Source organism: Ursus arctos, unplaced genomic scaffold (assembly GCF_023065955.2).
Source record: "Ursus arctos isolate Adak ecotype North America unplaced genomic scaffold, UrsArc2.0 scaffold_16, whole genome shotgun sequence".
Taxonomy (NCBI): domain Eukaryota; kingdom Metazoa; phylum Chordata; class Mammalia; order Carnivora; family Ursidae; genus Ursus; species Ursus arctos.
Window position 1 is genome coordinate 42,831,595 of NW_026622830.1, and position 25,462 is coordinate 42,857,056.

The 25,462-nt window shown below is 46.0% G+C and overlaps 1 protein-coding gene across 1 annotated transcript in view; it reads left to right on the plus strand.

Moving 5' to 3' along the window:
* The window catches only part of SLC24A3 (solute carrier family 24 member 3), a 472,071-nt gene extending 451,594 nt beyond the window's left edge, over positions 1–20,477 (plus strand). Inside the window, exons 16-17 of the mRNA XM_026502959.4 lie at positions 14,524–14,589; positions 18,540–20,477. Coding sequence (XP_026358744.2) covers positions 14,524–14,589; positions 18,540–18,689 — 216 coding nt within the window. The 3' untranslated portion in view covers positions 18,690–20,477. The remainder of the gene's footprint in view (positions 1–14,523; positions 14,590–18,539) is intronic.
* Positions 20,478–25,462: the final 4,985 nt, after the last annotated feature.

Consider the following 25,462-nt stretch of genomic DNA (forward strand, 5'->3'; position numbering starts at 1 on the left):
CCATAAGCAAAAGAATACCCCAAGTTCTGACCACATGCTTAGCTCTCTAGCCCTTCCACATGCTGCCCAAATACAGCATCACAGTGCACATTGCATAATCTCTTCTCCCCATCCCTGATGATCCATTCTCTTTCGTACCTTGTCTGACGGTTATGCACCCACATCATCCACCTGCTACTAGAGTTTGAATGTAGGACCATGTCCACCCCATGTTTGCTGTTCACACTGCACACTTTGCCATCTTACACATAGCAGGACATTTTACTTGTTTAAATAGAGAATAAATTTTATTTCCTCAAAGGTGAGGGCAAGCAACTCCTCGTACTTCAATAGCTCCTGAGAGCTTTGCCATATTTCAGGTCAGGTTAAAAAAAAAAAAAAATATATATATATATATATATATATATATATATATATATATATATATTCATGGTGGTGATTCTGAGTCATCAAGAAAAAGTTATGAAACATTTTCATCAAAAATAGTTAAGTTGCTGGCCTATAGAGAGATGGACTTTAATTTTCTGGGAGACTTTACTTGTATAGACTACATCTTTTCCTAGTAATGGTAAATCAAAATAGTGGCCCAGCATTTGGTCCACCCAAGCTGTGTCTTTTGGTTTTCCTGGAAGCCAGGAGTCCCAGAAAATAGCCATCTGGAACCAGATCACCTCACAGAAGGAATAAAGGGACTGCTACGAGGGGCTTCTCCTGTCTTTTCCCAGCTCATTGTTCAGGTGTTAGCTTGAATGTCTATTGTGATCTCCCAAGCTTGGATCAGGTGTCGTTCCTGCGTTTTTGAGCAGCTCCCATCATAGCTTACATTTGATCCTTTGTCTGAGTCTCCCCCGGACAGGTGATCTCCCTGAGGGCAAGAACTGCACCCATCTTATGCATTTATAGTTTCCTCTATGCCTGGTGGTGCCTGGTACTTAGAAGTCACTCAAAATTATTTGTTGGATGGATATGATGCATGGATGCATGGATACATGGATAGATGGATGGATGGATAGATGATCCTAACTTTCCTGCCTTGGGTGGAAGACATGTGAATAGAACAGAATGAAGAGAAAGGATGACCTGAGAAGAGAACAAGGGGGGAAGAAAACAGCAATAAGAATAGCTTAGGGGTGCATGGATGGCTCAGTCAGTTCAGCATCCAACTCTTGGTTTCAGTTTAGGTCATGATCTCATGAGTCATGAAATCAAGCTCCACGCTCAGTGGGGAGTCTGCTTGAGATTCTCTCCCTCTGCCCCTCCTCTCACTCACGCATGTACTTGCTTCCTCTCTCTCTCTCTCTCTCAAATAAATAAATAAATATTTTTTTAAAGTCCTTTAAGAAAAAAAAAAAGAAGAGCTTAATATTCATTGAATACCTACTATGTGCCAGGCACTCAAGGGACACCATGCCAACGTGGCCTCATCTAATCTTGACAACAGCTAAATAAGGCAAGGATTATTTCTTCAACCAATGTTGTTGTTTGCGCAGCTGCTAAATGTGCCAAGAACTTGGCAAGGTGCTGGGAACACAGAATGACAAGATAGAGTAGACCCTCCCCTTAGAACATGCACCAAGGTGGGGAAGACAGACAGTGTCTGAGTGACAAATACATGAGTGTGCTAACTTGGTAGAGCAAAAGCCTCATGAAGATAATGACATGATAGGGTGGGTGGCATGCATCACTCTGGATTCTTTGGATAAGGAGGTGGGTTCTGTGCTGAGGAGTGAATGATAAAAAAGAGCCGGGTGTTTGCAGGGCAGGCGGAGCATTCTAGAAAGAGGGGGCCGAAAGTGCCAAGGCACTGAGACATGCTGTATCTGAGAATAGAAAGGAAGCCAGACAATAGACATGAAGGGGTAAGGCAGGCAGGGGTCATGGGTTTCATTCTAAGTGCACTGCTGTCCCAAGTACTCTTCTGGAGATCTGGCAACCACGGCTCAGAGAGGTTGTCACAGCCAGAAATAGGCAGAGATAAGACAATGAGACTTTTTTCTCTCCCCAGAACACCAGAGACTAAAGCAGGAGGGAGAAGACTATTGCCAAAAACAAATGGCACCACAATGCCGCCATGCACAGTCGAGGGCACAGGTGCACAGAGGACGTTGCTGGGGTGGGATTTTAGACCAGATCCATCCCTGAGTTTGAATCGTCACTAGAAGAGAGGACAGGGTCTGCCTATAAGGCTAAAGCAAGCTCTGTAGCTTTACGTAAAGAAAGAAGGACCTGACAAACCATAAAGACTCTTAATCATAGGAAACAAGCTGACGGTTGCTGGAGGGGAGGGGATGGGAGGACAGGGTAACTGGGTGCTGACATTAAGGAGGGCACGTGATGTGATGACCACTGGGTATAAGACTGATGAATCATTGAACTCTACCTCTGAAGCCAATAATACATTATATGTTAATTAATTGAAGTTAAATTTTTTAAAAAAGGAAGCAGACAACTCCTGACTCTCAGATTCCCATCCTAAAAGTCCCACAGACATCGTGGCAGCTAAAATCCTCACTGTCCTAGGCCATGGTGCATTATACGTCTACGATGGGTTCTGACTGAAGGCTGGAGGAAACATTCTGGATCCTTCCATGAGGGTTACACGTTTGTTCAGTCCCTGGGTCCCTACCTGGCTTTCACTAGCGCCCCCACCCCGGTCAGCCCCCAATGCCTAGCCACATTTCGGGGGCATCTCTGTGTAACCTCATGACACGAAACGGAACTCACTTGGAAAAATAGTTCCAGGTTCATGAAAAAGCAAACGTAAGGGTTTATTTGCCTTGAGCATTTTGCCTTCCCTCTTCACCTCCAGCTTTTCCTGGGAGAGAAGCTTCATTTCTGGAAGGACACTCAGGGACTCCTTCCATGTAGCATGGCAGTAATCCCATGACATCTCTGCATCTCTCACATCAGAACCCAGAAGCCCGTGTGGGTTTAATAGCCTCTCCTGCCCTCACAACGGATGTGCTGACAATTCTGAAGCAATTTTTCCATTTCTACTAGATGGGGTTTCCAAGTCATAATTACTGGATAATTACCATCAAGACAGCTGTTTTGTGCATAGTATTAGGTTCAGGCATTTGATAGTGAGGAATAAATGCAGTTTTACAGATTTTGACATTTCTTAGCACTTGTGGTTTGCTCGGAAGCCAGCTAGCTACCTAAGTGCCTGAAATATTTCTAAAAGTCAGAGTTTGGAAAATGAGCACTTCTTGTCCCGTTTTGGTGATGAATGTCTGTTCCACATGCTCTAACAGAATTAAGAAAGTCACCAGGCAGGCTCCAGGATGCCAGGACAAAACTCAGATCTCTGAGCTAGGGCTTAGAAATGCAAAATGAATCCACAGAGTAATATAGGGAGAAAGAGTCTGTTTTGTTTTGTTTTGTTTTGTTTTGTTTTTTCCAAGCCAAGAGCCCATCTAACTCCAGAATCCACAAAGGTAAAAGGAAGAGGTGATCAGAAACATTCTTTTCCCATACTTTCTGCCCAGTTCATTCTTTTTCTGATCAAACATTAACTGAATGCTTACTGTCCCATCCCACTGGGGATGCCTCAGTGAGCAGGCCAGACACCGTCCTTTGCCCCTAGAACTGCAGCCTCTGGAAGGAGACAGTTACACAAGCAATTCCAAAACAAAGTGTGATGTGTGTCCTCCTAAGGGCTGGCTGTGCAGGAGATGCACAGTATATGGCAGGGGTTGGGGACCTCCAATGCCTGTAAAGAAGTAATGCTTATTCTGAGAATCTGAGATTATCGGGAGCAAAGCAGGTAAAGAATGTGAGAGGAACAGCTTGTAGAAGACCAAGATCTAAGAAAACTTCACACACTGAAGGACCTGAGGGTAGCACCTGGGATGGGAGGGAGACGGTGGGGGGACAGGAAGTGGCAAAGTGAAGGGATGAGTGGCCAGGATGAATTTAGAGACAGAGAGGGGCCATGTGCTAAAGGATATGGTGAACTAGAGTCATGGCAGTGGGAAAATGAAGGATAAGAGGGAGGGAGTGGTGTGACTGCATATGCCTTTTAGAAAAAAGATTCTGACTACTACATAGAGAAGAGGTTGGAGCCAGATCAGACTGATGACAGCAAGACCAGTTATGAGGCATTTGCAGGAGAGAGAAAACATCGTGACCTAGACTAGAATAGTTGTATAAGTTAGCTATTGCTACCATAATGCTGTGTAACAAACCATCCCCGAACTCAGCAGCCTGCATACATGATCATGTATTTCTCCATCATACATCTGCGAGGTGACAGGTGTTCGGCTGATCTAGGTTTGGCTCCAAGCTTCAGACGGGGCTATTCCTTATGTCTCTCATTCTCTTTGGACCAGTGACTTCCTGAGACACATTCTTTGCAGGATGAACACACAAGAGGTCATGTCAATGATGGAAGTACATTTCAAACCTGTGTTTGTGTTAAATCCACTAATATCCCATTGGCTAATGCAGATCACATGGCCAAGCCCAAATCCAAGAGGCAGAGAAATGCCTCTGCCCACCATGAGGCTGTGGAAAGGGGGTAAACACAGAACTCTAGTACAGGGGAGAAGAATTGAGACCAGTGACCCACTCGGCCTCAGTTGTAGCAGTAAAGCAGGAGAACAATAAAAGGTGCCAGAAGAAACCGCAGAATAGAAATCAGCAGGACCTAGTGGTTGCTTTAGCACCAGCCCCTAAATATCTGTTAATGGGGAGGTGCGTTGGGACAAGACAAGGGTCTGGTCATCCAAAGATTTTGTTGGCTGTTGTGAAAAGTTCAGATTGTATTCTAACTGCCGTTGTTTATTCAAGCAAGGTAAAGGCATGATTCATTTTATGTTTTAAGATCAGATTTGATACTCTTTGGAAATGCATTACAAGAAGGCCAGGAAGAGAAGTCAGGGGTGGTGGTGACAAGATGCTGGTGACATGGGCTAAGGTGGTATGAGTATAGAGAGGGAGAAAAAGAGATTTTTCAGAAGAAATGACAAGATTGTCTGATGGATGCATGGAGGGGATGAGAAAGAGAAAAATTGAAGGTCACTTCTGGTGCCCTTTACGGAGATGGGGAAGATAGGTGGGGGGAAATATTTAGGAGGAAATATCAAGGGGTCCATTTAGGACAGATTAAGATTGATATGTGTGAGGGTCATCCAAGTGGAGATACCAGGTAGACAGTGACATAAATGTGCCTGAGTTCAGGGGTGAGGCCTCAGCTGCAGGCATAAACTTGGGGGTCAGTAGCTTTAAATGGTTTTCAAAGCACCAAGCTCATAAAGGAAGTAAATGTAGCTAGAGAAGAGAGCCCAGAACTATATTCTAATGTTGGGTCAGGAAAAATAAAAACATCCAGTGAAGAAAATTGAGGAGCAGTCAACTAGAAAGTGGGGCTATGGAGCCAGGAGAATGTGTCAAGGATGGAGTGTCCAAGTGCATCAAAGCTTTCCCCAAGGCGTTTCTTCTAAGACCAATTATCAGCCAACATCTCCTCCTCCAAGAAGGCTACTCCCGCCAAATTTACTCCCTCTAGAATCACATGGGTCTCTGATGTGCAGGAACTGGATCTCTCTCAACGAATGAGCATCCCCAGCACCCAGGAGAGGGCCCGTGTGGAATGAATCCATGGGCCTGTCAGTTCTTAAGTGCCTTCCACATCATTCCTTCTCATCTTTTGTAGTAAGCATTCCCAAATCAGGTTCCAACACCTGGACACTGCTCCAACTGCTAGGAGGTTTTCCTTTGTTCTAAAAATCCCTTCCCCAACTCCGAGGGGACAGTGGGGCACTGAAGCCGTCTCTTATAGGCTCTGGAGAAGAGACGGAATGGCTCTTTGTAACCCCACCTTCAGTGAGGCCATATTGGTGGCTTACATCCAGCCAGAGTGGAGTATTTCCACCATTGAAAGCAGCAGAATGCCAGAATGCCACTAACAGGGCCAGTCTACAAACTGTTCCCACAGCATCTGGATAGGGAATTTGGGTACAGTTTGCTGACATCTGACTGAATGGTTCTTCTTGAGGTTGTCCTAGCAGAGCTCCTGGGAGCCACCACGAGGCTACCTAATCCCATTAAGGCAAGTCTTGTGTCAGATTTCTGGCACTGGGGGTGCCTGGGTGGCACAGCGGTTAAGCATCTGCCTTCGGCTCAGGGCGTGATCCCGGCGTTATGGGATCGAGCCCCACATCAGGCTCTTCTGCTATGAGCCTGCTTCTTCCTCTCCCACTCCCCCTGCTTGTGTTCCCTCTCTCGCTGGCTATCTCTGTCTCTGTCAAATAAATAAATAAAATCTTTAAAAAAAAAGATTTCAGGCACTGTGTCAGGAAATTGAGGTGATATTTGGGGGAAGGCAGGGTCCTTACAGGTCCCCCATGGATCGGCTTACCTGGGTTGCCTAAGGCCTGAAGCCTATTCATTTCATTACCCCAGTTTAGATCCCCTCAGAAACTATTCAATCCTGAGACAAATATTTGAGGTGAGGTGGGTATTGGGGAGGGGTGGGAAACTCCAGCAGGGGCGTGGGGATGGGCAGGGAGATGGAGGGAAGGCAGCCGCGGACAGCAGTCACGGTAACTGCAGCTGAGTCCCCGGGGAGTGGGGGGCTCTAACAAATGGTGTACACTCCCATCTCAGAATGACCCCATCTGAAGGGCAGGGGAGCTATGTGTTTATGCACCCACCCCAAGAGTCATTGCTACAGGGCAGCTTGGCACTTCCAGAGTTCGGGAAAAAGCCCTCCAGGCACAGACACTGGTACTGTTTGTGGAGAGGCAGCTGGTCCCACAAAAATGGTAAGAAGGGACACTGGGACTAGGATGGGGTCCCAGAGGCATCTGCCACAGTGGCATTTGTGGTTCTTACAGTTTATGCAGGACGGTTTTAGAAACGATAAGCAAGAAAGGCCAAGATGCCACTTTTAAAGGTTCTTAGTGGGTGAAGAGAACTCTGGCATTTTCCCTGTGCCCTGCAGGGTTCACGGAAGAGTCTAGAATTCACTGTCAGAATTCTAATTCTCAGTCTACACTGATCCTTTACCAGCTCCCTGGCCGTGTGTGATATTGTGATTTATAGTAAGAAATACATGTTTGAGGGCGCCTGGGTGGCACAGCGGTTAAGCGTCTGCCTTCGGCTCAGGGCGTGATCCCGGCGTTATGGGATCGAGCCCCACACACGTCAGGCTCCTCTGCTATGAGCCTGCTTCTTCCTCTCCCACTCCCCCTGCTTGTGTTCCCTCTCTCGCTGGCTGTCTCTATCTCTGTCGAATAAATAAATAAAAATCTTTAAAAAAAAAAAAAGAAATACATGTTTGATCTTCATCCCTGTTTCCAGCACAGAGCTCCTAAAACTTCTGGAATTTTCGCAATGATGAGAGCTGTAAGATTTCTTCTGTTATGTTAATGATGTGACTTTCCTATCCCACCTAAGGGTGGGAGCTGGTTACCAGGAGAACCAACCACATGATTAAAAGATTGAAACTTTCAGTCCTACCCCTGACCGCCAGGGAGAGGAGAGAGGCTGGAAGTTGAATCTGTTTCCAGTAGCCAATGATTTAATCAATGCCCTATACAGTGAAGCCTCTATACAAACCCAGAAGGACGAGATTCGGAGAGCCTCCAGTTCAGTGAACACGTGGAGATTTGAGGAGAGTGGTTTGCTCAGAGACAGCACGGAGGCTCTGCTCCCTTTCCCCATACCTTGCCCTGTGCATCTCCTCCATCCGGCTGCTCCTAAGTTAGATCCTTCTATAACACGCTGGTCACCTAGTCAGTAAACTGTGTTCCGGAGTTCTGTGAGCCGCTCTAACAAACTAACCAAACCCAAGGAGAGGGTCCTTGGACTCTCCAATCTATAGCTAGTCCATCAGAAGCACAAGTGGCATCTGGACTTGTGAGTGGCATCTAGGGGCAGGAAGGACAGTCTTGTAGGACCAAGTCTATCCCCTGTGTGATCCGATGCTCTCACTGGGTAAGTAGTGCCAGAATTGAGTTAAATTGTTGGGGCACCTTAGTGGCTCAGTCGGTTAAGCATCTGCCTTCTGCTCAGGTCATGATCCTGGAGTCCTGGGATCAAGTCTCACATCGAGCCCTGCATGGAGCCCCGCATTGAGCCCTGCATAGGCCTCCCTGCACAGCAGGGAGTCTGCTTCTCCCTCTGCCCCTCCCCCTGCTCATGCTCTCTCTCTCTCTCTCTCTCTCTCTCTCTCAAATAAATAAAATCTTTTTTAAAATTTAGTTAAATTGTAGGACACCCATCTGGGGGTCACAGAAATGCTTGGATGTGTAGGGAAAACCCATACCCACACACAAATGGGAATCGGTGAGCAGAATCTTACCTTGGCCAAGTGCTGAACTTGCCAGATCATCAGTTTTCTCATCTTTACACGGGAAAAACGAAACCCACCCTACCTACCTCCAGAGTCACCACTAGAATTACACACAGCCCTGTGTTTGTGAGAGCCCTTTGGACGGGACAGGACTCAGGCACCAGCTGCCATTGAAGCGCCTCTTCTCTGTAAGCTTATTCACTTCCTCACCTCATTTAATTGTTCTGGGAAAGAGATTCCTGCCCGGTGATATTTTACAACATCAGACCAAGGCTAGACACATCCATTTGGAGCCTACATCTACACCAGTGTTCAGTTACCCAAATCTGAAAATGCAAAGCGACATGCAGCATGCGTTCCAGGTCATAAATAAATTAGCAAAAATCCAGGGGCTCCTTATTTTTCCTAAAAGAATTCCTCTGGATGTGTGGAGCTGACCTCAAAATATAGAGAGATTTTAAACGGTAATGTGGGGAAGTCAGAATCTTTCAGGCTGGGGATTTTGGATTCCCAAACTGCGTAGGACTTAGGGAACTGTTTATGAACCACGTGCTCGCATAAAACTAGGTCTGAATGGGTGTTTGTGTATGCATCCAGATGAAAAAATATACATGCATCATGGGCTAAATTTGTGTTGACTTGGCAACCAGCCAGCCTTCTGTTTTCTCTGCAACAACTGCCATGACGGAATTAGAGAATGAATTCATGTATTTTGAAGGCAAGAAATAAAAACAGTGCTCAATGTTAGGTCAGTTGTGCCTTTCATGCTCTTCGGTGGGCATTGCCACGGAGATTTGCTGCATTTGCACTTAATGGACCCTGAATCTGTGACTCAGGAAGCAGGGAAACCATTGTTTAGATCAACACTATGCACAGCTAGAACTCCAAGTCTTGCAAAGGTAGTCCAGAGATGAGAAGGGTCCATGCTATTGTCTGGCTTAGCACGCCCCAAGAAACTAGTTTTTGAGGAGGTCGAGTTAAATTTGCTGCCTTTGGGAAACTTATTGGAGTGATGGAAATGTTTTATATCTTTTGGGGTTGTAGGTTACATGGTTACATGCATTTGTCAAAACTTAGCCAATAGGAGAGATTTGAACCTTTACTGTATGCAAATTATGCCTCAATTTTTTTTTACAAAAAAGCCTATTTTTGGTGCCCTCTCATTTTGTTGCTTAAAAAGATGAGCCTACGCAAATAATGAATCATGGAACATTACATCAAAAACTAAGGATATACTGTATGGTGACTAACATAACATAATAAAAGATTATTATTAAAAAAAAAAGATCAGCCTAAGGCCACCCCTACGTCAGTCTCTTCATCCAACTCTGCAATCTTGCCCCTTGCCACCCAGCCTGCCTCCAGTTTGCACACACACCCCATGTGTGTGCACACACATGCACATATACACATGCACAAACATACACTGTGTTCAACATCACCTACAGATGCTTATTTAAACGTACAGTGTATGTAGGCAAGTGGGGAACTAGGTACTGGGTGGAAGGAGAGAAAACTGAAGACCCAGGCATCTGCCATCAGGGCAGTGGGACTAGCTGGGGAGGTAGGAAGGCTACCCAGACAAGGTCAGGACATGATCTGCATCAGAAGTGGGGATAAGGCCAGCGAGGGCTCAGTGAACTTAGAAGAGACAAAAGGACTAAGGGAGTGATGGGCAGAATAGAGGTGAGGTGAGAAGGAGGTATGCACCCCATCTGACCAGACTGAGGTTTCAAAAGGGAGACAGCAGTGTGCCAAGGTGGGGAAGGTGCATCTCCCCTGTTTGGAGAGGCTCCTCATGACCAGCCAGAGAGAGGGGATGCTGGGGTGTGAAAGAGTGTGTTTGAGATCCCAGCGGACCCCCTGGCTGTCTTCACCATCTTCATTCTTGCTTCTCCTGTGGGTGAGAGGGGCTACTGTAGGTCTCCTTTCATTGTGTTTGTGAATTATAAATCGATGCATGTTAATAGCCACAAGCTGGAAGCAAGCCAGATGTCCATAAATAGGAGAATAATTAGATAAACCGTGAAATGTTTATGCTGTTATAAAAAGAAATGAGCTATTGATGCAATGAAAAATGCAAAGGAAATGAAGAAATCTTTAAAAATTATGCTAAGTAAAAGAATCCTGGTGTAAAAGAACACACATTATAGGGCTCCATTTATATGAAGTTTCTTGGACTGGCTAAACTTAGAAGCAGTGATTAATCCTGGGTGAGCCTGGTGAGGAAACAAGAGAACTTTCTGGGGAAGATGGAAGTGATCTCTATCATGGCTACAGTTTAGGTTACACAGGTATATGCAATTCTCAGAGCCCATTGAACAGTGCAGTTATGATTTGTGAATTTCACCATATGGAAATTACATCTAGAAACAGAAGACCTGTGAACTATAATCGAACCCTTTTGTAAAATGACATAATAAAATGGTGTAATTCCTTCAATTTTTCTGAATGCTTGAAAACTTTCATAATAAAATGTTAGGTAAAAAAAAGGCTATATGCTTTCATAAAAAAATAAACTGGGGAATTTTGGACAGGATTGCATTGTTTCTGGAACACCATCCAAAAATGGTGGCCAGGGTCTCCCTGCTCCCAGCCTCTCTCTGAGCAGTGTGCCCTGCTCCATTTCACTTCTGCAAGGAAATGGATTCATCATTTATTTATTGATTACATATTGAAGCATGTGGTCTGTGCTCACTCCTGTGCCAGGCAGAGGATAAAATCAGACGTGGTCCCTACCCTCATGGTGTTTGTCATCTGCTAAGGCTTTGATCAGGGGGCTGCTGGGTGGTGGGTTTATAAAAGAAGTAGCTAGGGGTACCAGGGAAGGAATTAGGCAGCTCTTGAGTTGAGTGGAGAATAATGGCCTAGACACATTGAGAACTCACTATACACTGGGTCCTGTTCAAGCTTTTTAACATGGAATAATTCAGTTAATCCCCACAACCACCTCATGAGGTGGGAATTGTATTATCCCCATTTTACTTCTCAGAAAACTGAGGCATGGGGAAGTTAAGTCACTTTTCCATGATGATACAGCAAGTGGGTGACGGAGCAGGGATTCAGAAGGGGTTCAGTGAGCTGGATCTGGAGCCCATGCTCTAAACCAGAGGTCAGCAGACTTTCTGGAAAGGTCCAGAGGGGAACTATTTTAAGCCTGGTGGGCTATATTGTCTCTATGGAACTTCTCAGCTCTGTCACTGCAGAAGTAGACAATATGCAAATGAACGAGCTGAGCTCCAATAAATTTCATCTACAAAATCAGACTCGGCCCATGGCCCATAGTTGGCCAACTCCTGCCCCAAACTATCCATAGTCTCCAGTGATTGGGAGATGTTCAAGTTGGACCCAGAGGCAACTGAAGGAACCCTAATTCCTGACTGTCATGTCTGTGTGGAGGTGGGGGTTCAGATAGCAAGGAATCAATACAGGCTTTGAGAGCCCAGGTCTGTAATGAATGAAAAAACAAAAATTACCCCTGGGTGCATGTGGCAATCTGTTACCAAAGGAAGACTGCAGAGAAAAAGGTGAAAACGTGAAAAATACTCAGAAACCCCACCAAGTCAGTTGTCTTTAGTCTTTGGAGCCAGATTTAGAATTTTAGAAGCACCACTCTATGAGATTTTATGTCAATGGAGGAAGAGTAAAGTTCCAAAGCTCTAATTGAATATAATTGAATTTGAAGACAGAAGGCTTGGCCAAAGAGAACTTTCCTGCTTAGAACTTGGCTGTCACTGGCTCTGGGTTTCCTAAGGGCAAGAAATCACTTTACTCAATTCTTCTTGCTGACAAGGATTCAACCCTAGAGCTCAAAGGGTGAGCTGGGCTAGGAATGCACTGGCCATGTGCTTAGCAGAATCCATGCAATGTTGACAGTTAAGAGCTCAAAAGGGTTTCTGAGTGTGTGTTCACAGTTTCAGGGTGAGCCCAAGGACTGCGTGACGTGGACAGCTCCAGCACGCTCTTACTCTGCCGTAGGAGCTGCCATTTTGCTCTGAGGAGCCCTGCCCCTCCCGTGCAACTCTGACCAGGGTACATGTGGGATTATCGTAGGTTCAGTACGGACAGAATACTTTTTCATTAGAAGGCATTCATGATATACTCCTGGATACTGGCCTCTCTATACCTACACAGCTGATGAAAGGAGGAAATCTCTCTACAGCCAGGTGGCGGGTTTGCAGGAAGATAAGCTACCAGCTGGACAGGGGTGGATCCGATCCCTCATTTTTTTTACGCGGACTTATCCAGGTCAACCCATTGCTTTAGTGTCACAGAGATCTGATTTGAGTCCTTTGCTCTTAAGAAGGCATTTGGTGGCTAGGAATAATTTCCAGCTGGGGTTCAGCAGATGGTTGGCTCACATGGATTGTGCCTGCAGGGGAGAGGGTCCAGTGCATTCCCTCTGTGACAGAACATTGCATAAGGAGATATGTTATGCTCTTGAGTCCCACACAAAGGTTTTGACTGTTAAGGGCATGGAGTTTCCTGTCACCAAAAGGTAAACCGAACACACCCACCTACAGAGACACCTACCTGTTCCCATATCTACACCCCAGAGGTGACCTGGTAAAAGGGTGGCAAGAGGCACCTTGAACCTTGTCAGAAGGGCCCCAAACCACTTCTACAAATAATAACCACTCAGTTCTCTAATGAAATGATCAACCTGACTTGCTTTTCCTTCCTGTGGATACAGGTGAGTCTTTGACTCCTAGCAGAACAGTGTATGTTGGTGGGGGCTCTATGGTCCCCAAACCTCAATGCAGATAAGGCTTTCTAAGAGACCTGGTGAAAATGAATATCAAAATCCCAGCCCCAAAACCCGTGGAGATCAGAGGTGGATTTAGCCTCAGTACTGGCTCAAAGCCAGTGGTTCTTAAACTTTCTCATGCATCAGAACCACCTGGAGGGTTTGTTAAAACACATGGATGAACCCATCCCCAATGTTTCTGATTCAGGACTTCTAGGAGGGGCCTGAAATCCTGCATTTCTAGCAAGCCCCCAGGCGACACTGGTCCAGAGAGGAAGCTTTGAGCATGGGTGCTCTAAGGCATACCTCCTATTTCGGGGTAGCCGACCTCATGACCTTTGACCTAGGTCAAGGCAGAAGAGACATCTTCTCTACACAATGAAAGAAACTCTATGTAACCTTTTTTGGCTGGGTTGGCCTCTATATATTCCCCACCCACCTGCACAGTACTGCAGCCACAAATCACATGTGGCTCTTTAAATGTAAATCTGAATTAATTGAAGATAAGATTAAAATTTTTGTTCAGTTGTAAGAGCCACCTGTGCCTAACGGCTGCCGTATGGAACAACACAGATAAAGGACATTTTCATCGTGGCAGAAATTTCTACTGGACAGCGCTATTTTATAAGAATTCCAAAAATTGTTTCTCTCTTTCTCTTCAGTGTTCGGCAGCTAACCCCACTGTCTTACTCTGAAAGACTAACAAAACAAAATCCTTTTACGAATATCAGGAGTGGAATGTTAACTCTTTCCTTGTCTTTGCTTGCTTACAAGAGCAAGACTCATCCACCTCTTCCCGTCCAGTCTGGGGGGAGTTCACAGACAATTTAATGCAAAAGAGATAAAAAGTTTAGGGGCGGCTGGGTGGCTCAGTCGGTTGAGCGTCTGCCTTTGGCTCGGGTCATAATCCCAGCATCCTGGGATCAAGTCCCGCATCAGGCTCCCTGCTCTGCGGGGAGTCTGCCTCTCCCTCTGCCCTTCCCCCACTGCTTGTGATCTCTCTCTCTCTCTGTCTCTCTCTCACTCTCTCTCTAATAGAGAAATAAAATCTTTTAAAAAAAGTTTAGTAATATTTTTCAAAATATTGCTCCCATCCCTCATGTCGTGAGATTTACCCTAAAAGTTGTATGTCAAGAAAGCACATGCTCCCTGGAGATCAGGTCCACAGGATAGTGTTGTGGACACCAAGAATCAGGCCAAACATGACAGAGAATTCAAGTGGCCATGGGACAGCCCAGTGGGTACCACCTCTGGAGGGAAGGACGGGGTTGGACTGAGAGGGAACAAGACAAGGGCACCCCGGCTGTCCTAGTAAAGTGCATGTCCCTGCTCCCCATGGCAGAGCGTGGCTGTCCAAGCTCCCTTTTCTTTGCCATCCTAAAGGAGAGATTTGGACTGACCGCTACTCAGAGTTGCTTCAGCCCCTGCACTGAGCAGATGCCTTTTTGGAAGCCTAACTGCACATCCTTTCTTACAGATTCGGCTAAACAGCAGAGGACTGATCTACTCCGTGGGCTTACTCCTGGCCTCCGTCTTTGTCACGGTAGGGCTACAGCTCATCCCCTCTCAAGTTCCTGTGACTCCTCCCCCCACCCCCGCCCTTGGGTTTTTTGGCTACAGAGTTTGTTTGGACACCAGATGGGCTTGGCTTCCGGGTGGATGGGGACAATCAGCCTCCAGATGTCCCGTCTCCTTCATGGCTGTTTCCTTTAGAAGTGGATCCTAGCAACTCACTAGAAAGCCTCCCCTCTTTATGAAAGGAGCCAGCCCTCCTCTGAGAAGCATGCCCTGCTTCATGTCAAGCCCAAGCCATTTTATCAAAAGCAAAGGGGAGATCCCATTTCTTCTGCAAGATTAGTCAAGAGGAGGGCAGATTCCAATTACTTACCTGTTCCAGGTTAATAAGCATTTCATAAACCCATGCATTTGACCAATACTCAGAGACTAAGAATACATTATTTTACTGACAATGTACGTTTATGCCATTCTGCTATCTTGGCCATTATATCTACTTGTATAATTTGATATTCCAACTCAGCTGACATGTTTTGGTGGGAATCGATTCACACCAATACATGGACTGGTCCACATGAAGTATCTGTTAACATACAAGAATGCAGTTGAATTCTCACATTAGAAAACACTGAGATGCGGTCATTAAATTACACTAGCACATGAACGTCTATACGCTAGGGAATAGGAATTCAGAAGGGCAGGCAGAAAGCTGGAGGTCATTGACAGGGTCAGGATGTGAGTCAGATGTCAAGGATTCACTAAGGCAAATACTGCCTTACACAGAAGTGGGTATCTATGCAATCCTTTGTTCTGTAGCTTAGGTTCTTTAGCTCTCGTGTGACTTATGCTTATGATACCTGTCATAGCCACACATTGTGCTTAATGCTTTGTATACATTTTCCCATTTGGAGCTCACCACATGCCCATTGGGTAGACACTACATCAACCCCATTATACAGGTGAACATCTGAGGGGGCGCCTGGGTGGCTCAGTCATTAAGTGTCTGCCTTCGGCTCAGGGCATGATCCCAGGGTCCTGGGATCGAGCCCCACGTCGGGCTCCCTGCTCTGCTGGGAGCCTGCTTCTTCCTCTCCCACCCCCCTGCTTGTGTTCCCTCTCTTGCTGGCTGTCTCTCTCTCTCTGTCAAATAAATAAATAAAATCTTTAAAAAAAAACTTAAAAAAAAGATGAGCAGAGAAAGACAATTATGATATGGTTTCACTCATTTATGGAACATAAGAAATAGGACGATCAGTAGGAGAAGGAAGGGTAGAAGGAAGGCGGGTAAAGAGAAGGGGGAATGAACCGTGAGAGACTGTGGATTCTGGGAAACAAACTGAGGGCTTCAGAGGGGAGGGGGGTGGGGGATTGGGATAGGCCAGTGATGGGTATTAAGGAGGGCACATATTGCATGGTGCACTGTGTGTTATATGCAAATAATGAATCATGGAACATTATATCAAAAACTAAGGATATACTGTATGGCGACTAACATAACATAATAAAAAATTATTATAAAAAAAAAGATGAACATCTGAGGCCTTCTAGAGAAATTGACCACATGAATGTAGGGCCAAGCCATCTGACATCAGAGCACATGCTTACAGCTACATTTGTACAACCTGTAGGAGATGGGGCTAGCCACCACCTGGGATGTTGAAATGGGGTTGCGGGAAGATGGAAGAGAAGCAGGTTTTTCAGGGGTGGGGGAAGAGCAATTTCGAACATCTTGAGCTTGCAGTGCCTGTTCGACACCCAAGGGAGAGGTCAAAAAGGCCATTGGAAAGATGAGTCTGAGTTTAGGAGAAACGTCCAAGCTGGAGGCCCCAGAATGTGGACAGTATTTAAAGCCATGCAATTAGCTGCAGGCAGCAAGGGGGTGAGCAAGGACAGAAAAGACAAGAGGCCCAACATCCAAGTCTTGGTGTCCTCTGGTAGTTAGAGGTCAGGATGATGATAATAAAACACCAAAAGAAACAGAATGAGCAGTCAGAGAGGTAGGAGGAAAACCAGGAAAGTATGGCATCTGGAAGCCAAGTGGAAAGGTATTTCAGGGTGGAGGTAGTGATTGGCTCTGTCACGGGAGATGAGTCCTGAGCATTGGCCATTTAGGTTAGTGATACAGTGTTGTCAGTGTTCTTGATGAGAGGGTGCTTGTGTGGGTCAATGAGGCAGAAGGTTGAGTAGGACAAGTTAACAGAATAGAAGGACAGAAATTGGACACAGTAGTATTTACAACTCTTTCAAGTCATCTTGCTGTAAAAAAAGGAGAGAAGTGGCAATCCAGAAAAAATGTTGTTTTTTAAGAGGAGAGAACTAGCAGCATTCTTGCATCCCAGTTGGAGTAATCCAGGGGTGGGGCGGGGAGATGGAGATGGAGATGACAGAGGGGCAGTTGCCGGGGCCATGTTCTTGAGTGGTGAGGGGAGGTGGGGTTGTGTACACATGTGGAGGAGTGGGCCGTGGGCAGGGCCGAGGGCAGCGGGGCCTCACCAGCAGGAGAGAAGGCAAGCAAGTAGGTCTGGTGGTGGGAGCTCTGTGGATGGGAACATGGTCATGTGCTGAGAGTAAAGATGGAGAAGGAGGTGAGGGGGTTCTGAGAAGAGGGGAGAGGCTGGAAACAGCCATCCAAGAAAGGGAGAGACAGTGCACTTAGGGAAATGTGGGATGATTGCCATAGATGGTCCCCTCAAGGTTTGTGGTATTGAGTTTGAAGTGAGACCCTTCGGCATGGCCAGACATTTTCCTCCAGCTTGGGTCAGCAGCATGGAAGCAACATGGAGTCGCTGGAGGCTGGGCTTGAGCCTGAGGCTGTGGCTCCACCAATGGGAGGACAATAGCGCCAGAGAGAGGCCAGTGAATGGTGGTAGATGCCCAGGGGTGGTTCTAGAGATTGCTGGTGGGATTTCAGCAGGGTAAGGTGGGATAGGGGTGGGTCCAAGGGGTGGTGTGCAGTGGAATGGTGGTGGTAGCAGTGAATTCTGGGCCCTGCTGGTCTGCAGAGTTGTGGGAGGGAGGGCACCAGATGGACTAAGCTGGAAAGAGGAGATGGCAGAGAGCGGGATGAATGACACTGAGACGATGGAGTTGTTTCTGTTCTTGCTCATCACCGGCTCTCAGCTGCGTAGCTGTCCAGCAGAACTTGTCCTGTGGCCTGCGCCTGTACCTGCCCTGACAGCACCCACTGGCCACGTGTGGATGTGGAGCATGTGACATGTGGCTGGTACAACTGAACAACTGAGTTTTTAATATTATTGGACTTACGTTCAGATCTGGGCAGCCACATGAGACTAGTGGGTGCAGTGCAGGTGCAGGGTGGGAGATAGGGTAGAGGACAGGTGTTGGGAAGAGCCTCTCTGGGGACCAGTGAAATCCTGGGGAAGGATGCCAGGGTGCTGTAGATAAGAGTGGCAGTGAGTGGGACTCGGGGTTCTGAGGAAGGGAAACGGGGAGAGGCTGGGTTCGCATGTGGACTGTAGCCAGGTAGGATGGAGTGTGACTATTCAAAGGCTTTAGAATTCAAGCTGGGTGTTTTGGGGAAGCAGCAGTGAGGAGCAAGTGGTACAACTCCCTTGCCTCCAGGCGTGGGAATGGAAGAGATGTGGCCACCACCTGCCGGGAGATTCGTTCTCAGGAAGAGCCACGGGCTGCTTGGGGACAAGAGGGTGAAGAGTCAGAGCAGGTGCTGCGGGCACAGATCAGTGCTGTTTTGGAGTCCAGGGGAAGTGTGGTGGCCTCTGTGCCTATGTCAATTGGTCACATCATTACGACTTTTTAAAGTTATTTTAAAGTTCTGACTTCCCTTCTTCTTGATTTTGGTGTTCTGAGCTTCCAAAATGAGAGCAATGGGCTTGGGGGGCTCAGAGACACTTGGTGCCCTGCGAGGTCGGCCACTGTTGGCCCCTCCCCCCCAAAGCCCCCCTCCCCGCCTGATGCCGCCTCCTCCAGCGCCCTCTGACCCCGCTGTATGTGTTGCAGGTGTTTGGTGTTCACCTGAACAAGTGGCAGCTGGACAAGAAGCTCGGGTGCGGGTGCCTTTTCCTGTACGGCGTGTTCCTGTGCTTCTCCATCATGACGGAGTTCAATGTGTTCACGTTTGTGAACTTGCCCATGTGCGGGGACCACTGACACGCCCGGCCGCCCGCCGAGCCTTGGTCCTCCTTTTCTGTGCAATACAAGATCCAGCCGCACCCCGAGTCACGCGGGCCCCCTCGGGGCCGGGGCCTCCGGCTCTCCCGCGCTGGTCACAGGCCTCCGCTCCTGCCTCGGTGGCCCAGGCTGTCCCGCCCCTCCCTGCTCCCTCTCCTCCTCCGTGGGTGCCTCCCGCCCACCCCTTCCTGTCTCCTCCGTGTGAAGACTCTGACATCCGCGTGAATTTTCAAGCTCCATTTTTGAACAGCGACTGAGATTCTAGAAAAAACAAAAACAAAAAACAAAACTGGCTGCTAACTGGCCCAAGCCAGGCAAAACTTACTACAATCCCTCCTCCTTTTTTAAGTTATTGGATGGAAGACAAACCTAATTTATGACCTGAGACTGTCAAAGGAATAGAGAGGAGAGGGTATATCGATGCTAGGGAGTGTTTGGGATTTCCTGATGTTTTGAGATGATGCCTAGGTGACTGGGTTTGGGGAGATGATTTCACTTTGGGGGGGGAGCTTCCCCCTTTTCTTCCTTTTCTTCCAGAGATGGAGAGCTTCTCTTGCATCTTCTTTCACTGGGCTCTGGATTAGCAGACGATCCACAGGTTGTCCCTGCCATGTGTTCTGGGACCGTATCCCAGGCACGGCAGAATATGCATGGATTTAGTGCTTAGTAGAGGAACATGTGGGCGGGGCCACCGGGAACAGATGCGTGAGGTTTCCTACCCAAGGACGCCTCCCGGAAGTCCTGTAGGCATTACCAAGGGGGCACGAGGCTTTCCAGGAAGAAGACAGCTTCCCACATAGCCATTAGGATCATCTTTTTCTCACTAGGTTCCTTCTAGTCTCTCAAGCAATAGTTCTAGCCTGCCTGAGGCCTTGGATGAGGGGCCCTGGTGACACTCCCCACCCGCGAGGAGCCAGGCAGTCAGCACCAGAAGCTTCCCAGCCCGTGAGTCCCTGAGATGCGCACTCGTCGCTTGGTATTTGGGGTGACAGGGAGTGACCCAGAGGCCACCACAGCTTTTCGTGCAGGAGTTACAGACACTGGTTTCTTGGAAAATGGAGAGAAGCACACTTTGCACAGACGTCGTCAATAAAGTCCCAATTTGCCACTCGGTATTGAGTACACTGGACCCTGACAGCTGGCTCTTGGGCCAGCGTCCTTCCTCATGGGACGCCTCCGCCAAGCTGCCCCAGCTCCGCCCCTCCCATCCTGGAGGGATGGCTGGGGAAGGAGAAAACAGAGAACTGACTGACACCTTTGGAACCCCAGAATGTGTTCAATGCAGACTCGCTCAAGGGCATAAGTTATTGTGAACGTTGTTGCCAATCACTGCTCAACAGCCCTGCTAGATTTTGTATGATGCTGAATTATTATGCAGACTAATTCCACCGAGTTGAGACCCACCCATGCTTGTTACACTTGTATTTATTGAAACTGTGGATTCTTGCCTGTGCTGCCCCCTGTATTTACTTTAAGCACTGATCACTTATCATTCATTCAGTATGGTTTTCCCCCCCGTCCCTTGTACACATTCTGGTATGAATTGTAAAAATAACCTGCTACAAATTGGTTGAATGTTTCTGTCAATGGTGCAAACCGAGGCCAGCGTTAGCTGATGGGGCACCTGCCCGAAGGAGGACCAGGAGAGGAAATCACCAATTTGGGCTCTCAGAGCTAAGACACACGTATTGATTCTGTTGCACATTTTGCACTGGTTTATGGAGATTGTTTTCTTGGACGGATAGTGTAAAATAAACTTCTCTGTTCTGTATCCTTTCTTGAGCAGCACGCTTTACTTCCCCTCCTAGAGTGTTGCCTGTTTTAACTACACTGACCAGTATGCGTGGAAAGAAAGGGCCAGGTATTCATGCTTCTACTCTTTCTGGGTGGACTCAGCTGGATAGCTGGCAAATGTCTGGTGGACTGCAAGTGTGAAGTTGCAAACCATGGGTCTTCTCTAAATCTTTCAGGGACTTTGGATCTACCATCCTGTAGAATCCATGCAACGCTCTGTTAGGAATTCTTTCAGCAGAGGAAGAGATTCCAGCACTGGTGATAATGTTCAGCAGCATTCAAGTTCTTTATCCTGTCTGATCTGACTACTTTTCAGTTGTGAAAATGCAGACTTCTCTGAAGCTAACTCCTGAAAAGGAAGAGTAACGTGTCGTTGTAATAAGCCACATTCTTACCCTGAGTGACTCCCAAGAAATAATTACCCAGATCTAAAAGTAGACCAAGGTTAGTGAACAAGCCAGGTTTCCACCTGAAGCAACAGAATTCATTCATAGAAATCAGAAGAAAAATTGCCAGTAAGTCACAGCACGAACTTCTATTTACGTAAAAAAATATATATTCCCCTGGGGGCACCTGGGTGGTTTAGTTGGTTAAGTGCCTGACTCTTGACCTTAGCTCAGGTCTTGATCTCAAGGTCATGAGTTCAAGCCCCATGTTGGGCTCCACCCTGAGTGTGGAACCTACTTAAAATATATATATATATATATATTTTTTTCCCCCTGATTGGTGGGAAAAAGTACATAGCTTTGAGTGTTGACATCTAAAAATGCTTTACCACTCTATTTGTGCTTTTTTATAAATATATGCTGGACACGGACAGGATATTTTCATTATTCTGATTAGTGCTTTCTATATTGGTCTTAATTAGTTTTAGTCTTAGGGAAAACATTTGATCTGAAGCTTGATTTTTTTTTTCTTTCAAGCACACTTTCTATGATATCTTTAGAAACTGTGGTTCCATGCTAAATTTCTCAGAGAAAAAAATCATGGCATAAGGTAAAGTTCCCATGCATAATGATTGCCAACCTAGGAACTGGGAGGGTTTCCTATATGAAATGAGCACTTGGCCTATTTCTGCCCAGATCCCTGCCATGCACGATTATGTCTTGAGTTATCCACTGAGAATGTGGTTCTAAGTGAGCTGGCTCTCCAATGATGCAAAATAGCTAATGTTGCTATTTTCACTGCTTCCACTGTTCTGGGATTTATTTGGGAGGGGTTAGAATGGATGTGAGGGAAGAACTTTGATTCAATATGCCATACCTGACAATAACACCAGAGAACCCTCTCAGCAATTTTCTGGAGTGTGCTGGTGAACTCCTCAGGCTGTGATCTTGGGCATAAAGGGGCAAGGGAAGGTGGATGCTGGAGTTTGCCCTTCTTCTTCAGCACATCCTGGTTGACTCCACAAGGAGGAACTGCCAGAAAGTCCTCTTTTTCTGGAAAATATATTCCCAACCAAGCCCTGGCCTGCTGGGGCCCCTGCCAGCACACATGTCTGTTAGGTGGCATTGGATGCACTGAGAAGCCACAACACAGGGAAGTTTCCAGAAGGCTTCTGTCCCCCTTCTGAAGGAAGGCACTGGCTCTACCTTTTTAGGGGTACTGCCCTTTTATAGGTACTTATTTTCTCTCTACTTCCAAAAAGACCTGGCTGGAGGATAGGTGGGTGATTATGTTTTCCTAAGTCTGTTGCTGCAGACGCCTATCATGAATTCGAATGCTAAAGATTTGAGATTCTGTATGTCTCAGTGAATCTGGACTCACTTTAGGCATGCAGGCTTCAAAGAAAAGCCTAAATGTTTAAAAATGGGGGGAGAGGGGTGATAATATTTTAAGGTCTCAGACGGTTTTGAAGTGTGGTATATAAAATAGGAATAACACCGAACTTGCAATAAATGTAATAAAACATAGCCTTAGAGCTTTACCTAATTGGTCATGAAAATACTCAGATTGTTGGGAGAAATTGGAAGTGGGAAATTGGTGTTGGTGATGCTCCTTCTAAGATTTATTTATTCTCACCTTTTCAAAATCGGATAATTGTTCCATTAACAGGCTAATTATCCAATTACTCTGACCCATTTTGATCAGCTCTTTTGAAGTAGATGGGAGATTTCCATGTTGAATTTTGTGTAGACTCATACTAATTATTGGTCTCATTTATTTTTATATTTTCTGCAATAACTGCTCAACACACACACACCATCTATCTGACATCAAAACTCTATGAAAACAATCTAATGGATCTTTGAAAACTTTCCAAATATCCAGCTGTCTGTTATGATATAACTTCAGGAGGAATTGGGTAGGTTCAGCCAACGTTTCTCTGATAAATAAAAAGCCATGTGTCCATTGCATCATCCTCCGGAGATGTGGGGCACTTAGAGATGCTGAAAAGTCAGGCGCTGAGGCCATGGACAAGCAAAGGATTAGCAACATGCATAAGATAAATGATGTGATGCCCCAGAATTGATTTCACATTGAGCTTTATGCTTAGTTTCGAAACCCAGGGCAGAGCAATAAAACTCCACCAAAAGCTCTCAAATGGCTTCCTGTTGCACTCAGAACATTTATTTCCTTAATAAATTGTGACCAGTGGTCCCATTAATTTTTTACTGAGCTTCAATTTGGCAAACACTCTTACCAAGTTGTAGAGATTTTAAATGTAGTGAATAGTTGTAGTTACTACTCATTTTGGTTTTGGTCTTTGCTTTTACAGCAGGTAGGAGAGAAGAGAAGATTTAAGACCACATTGGCATATATGCCACTTCAGGGTTTTCCTGCTAAAATTAACTTACATAAATGTATGCGTATATACATACAATTCTTTACAAGACTTCAAACTTATCCTGTTTATCAAAAACTGAATTTGATGATATCACATCTTCTGGTAACTGATTCCAGAAAACTGCATACAAAACTTGAAATGACGTGTGACAAGGAATTTCAGGATCCTGGCAGTTGTTTTGAGGGATTCTGAGTCACGCCCACAGGCCGTTGCTAAAAAGAGAAGCACCTGTGTGCAAAGGTGCTTTCAGCAGAAAGCTAACACTTTTAAATGTTTGCAGAAGAAACGATGTACTCAGTTTTGTATCCTTCTTTTTGATACATTAATCATATGTATCATCTCCCTCCCAGATGCAGGATGATAAGTTTAGATGCTCTGTCCATCATCAATTCTCTAACCACCAATGGGTTTGAACAAAAATGCCCATTGCTGTAGTTTTAGGAGAATTTATTTTGTTGACTTTTACAGGTCCAAACAACCAGTTCCAGATTATCTGAAAATTTATTGTCATATCAGGTTGAATTATTCCCTCCAGTTGCTTAAAAGTTAAGTACTCTATTCAACTTCATGTATGAGAAAATGCATTTACCTACATTCGCTCATGGTCTGAAATCCAAGCTTCCCAAAGTTAAGCGCCAATTGGAATTACTTGGAGACTTACTCAAATATAGATTTTCAGTCCAGTAGGTCAAAGAATTTGCATTTCTCACCACCCCCCAGATGCTACCCCTGCTGGGTCTGGGTCCCACTTTGAGAACCACTGGTATAAATAATGTCCTTTGTCCAGAAAACCTATACTAGCCTCTACCGATATTACTGGTGTACAGCTTGAGGAAAACACACACACACACACACACAGGTGTACTATTTCTTTCATCCTTTCAAAATTCTATTTTCTTTCTACTTCCATTGAGATCTACCAATGGCTGAAAGTAAGAAAAGAAATTTGGGCAACTCCATAATCTACATTCTCTATCATCCTGCAGCATCTTTGCTTCCTGCCAAAAACAACTTTTAAATTAAAACCGAACAAGATCTTGGGGCGCCTGGATAGCGCAGTCGTTAAGCGTCTGCCTTCGGCTCAGGGCGTGATCCCGGCGTTCCGGGATCGAGTCCCACATCGGGCTCCTCGGCTGGGAGCCTGCTTCTTCCTCTCCCTCTCCCCTGCTGTGTTCCCTCTCTCGCTGGCTGTCTCTCTGTCACATAAATAAATAAAAATCTTTAAAAAAAAAAAAAAAAACAAGATCAAAGTTAATGATTTAAGATGAGAGGAGAGAAAGCCAAGATTCTGGGTGGAGTTATTAGCTCCGTAGAGATGGAACTTAGGCAACCACCAATTCTTTCACAGTAAAAAGGTTTAGTTATAAACTCCAACAAGAGAGGAGTGCCTGGGTGGCTCAGTACCTGGATGGCTAAGTCGGTTAAGCATCTACCTTCAGCTCAGGTCATGATCCCTGGGCCCAGGGATGGAGATCCCCATCAGGCTCCCTGCTCAGAAGGGAGTCTGCTTCTCCCTCTCCCTCTGCCCCTCCCCCCACTCGAGCACGTGCTCGTCCTCTCTCTCTCAAATAAATAAAATCTTAAAAAAAAAAACCTCCAACCAAGAGAAATTAATGGTGAATACAGGAGAAATTTCCTGCCCATGAACTCCCATTCACACATTACGACTATGTACAGCCAATTTTCTAATCTAAAAAGGTTATTTTGATGCAAAGCTATCCAACAAAGATGTCATGGTTCAGAAAAGAAAGAAAAGGTTTACACCAGAATTGGCCTTCAAGGCCCCAAATGCTTCAAACATTCATGCATACCCACTTTACACTCTTGCCTAAGAAACCATATTAGAACTTGGTCAGCCACACACCTCCTGCCGGGTGTGCAGAAACCTCCATACACAGGCTGTGGCCCCAGTCAGTGTCCACGTGGGAAATGATTGTGACTCCCAGGTGCAAGCACAGGCTTGGTTTGTGCCTATGGCCAGATCTTAACTCGGACATGGGCTTTTTCTACAAGAACCTCAGGGGACATCCTGTGCTCTAAAATGACATGGTCAAAGCCACATTTTTCTATCCACTAAAAGTGTTGCGCAGAGTCAGTAAGTGGGTTTAGATATTGGTATGCATAATCAGGAGGGGAGGCAAGGAGGAGGAGAATATCTTCCTTTGCAGAA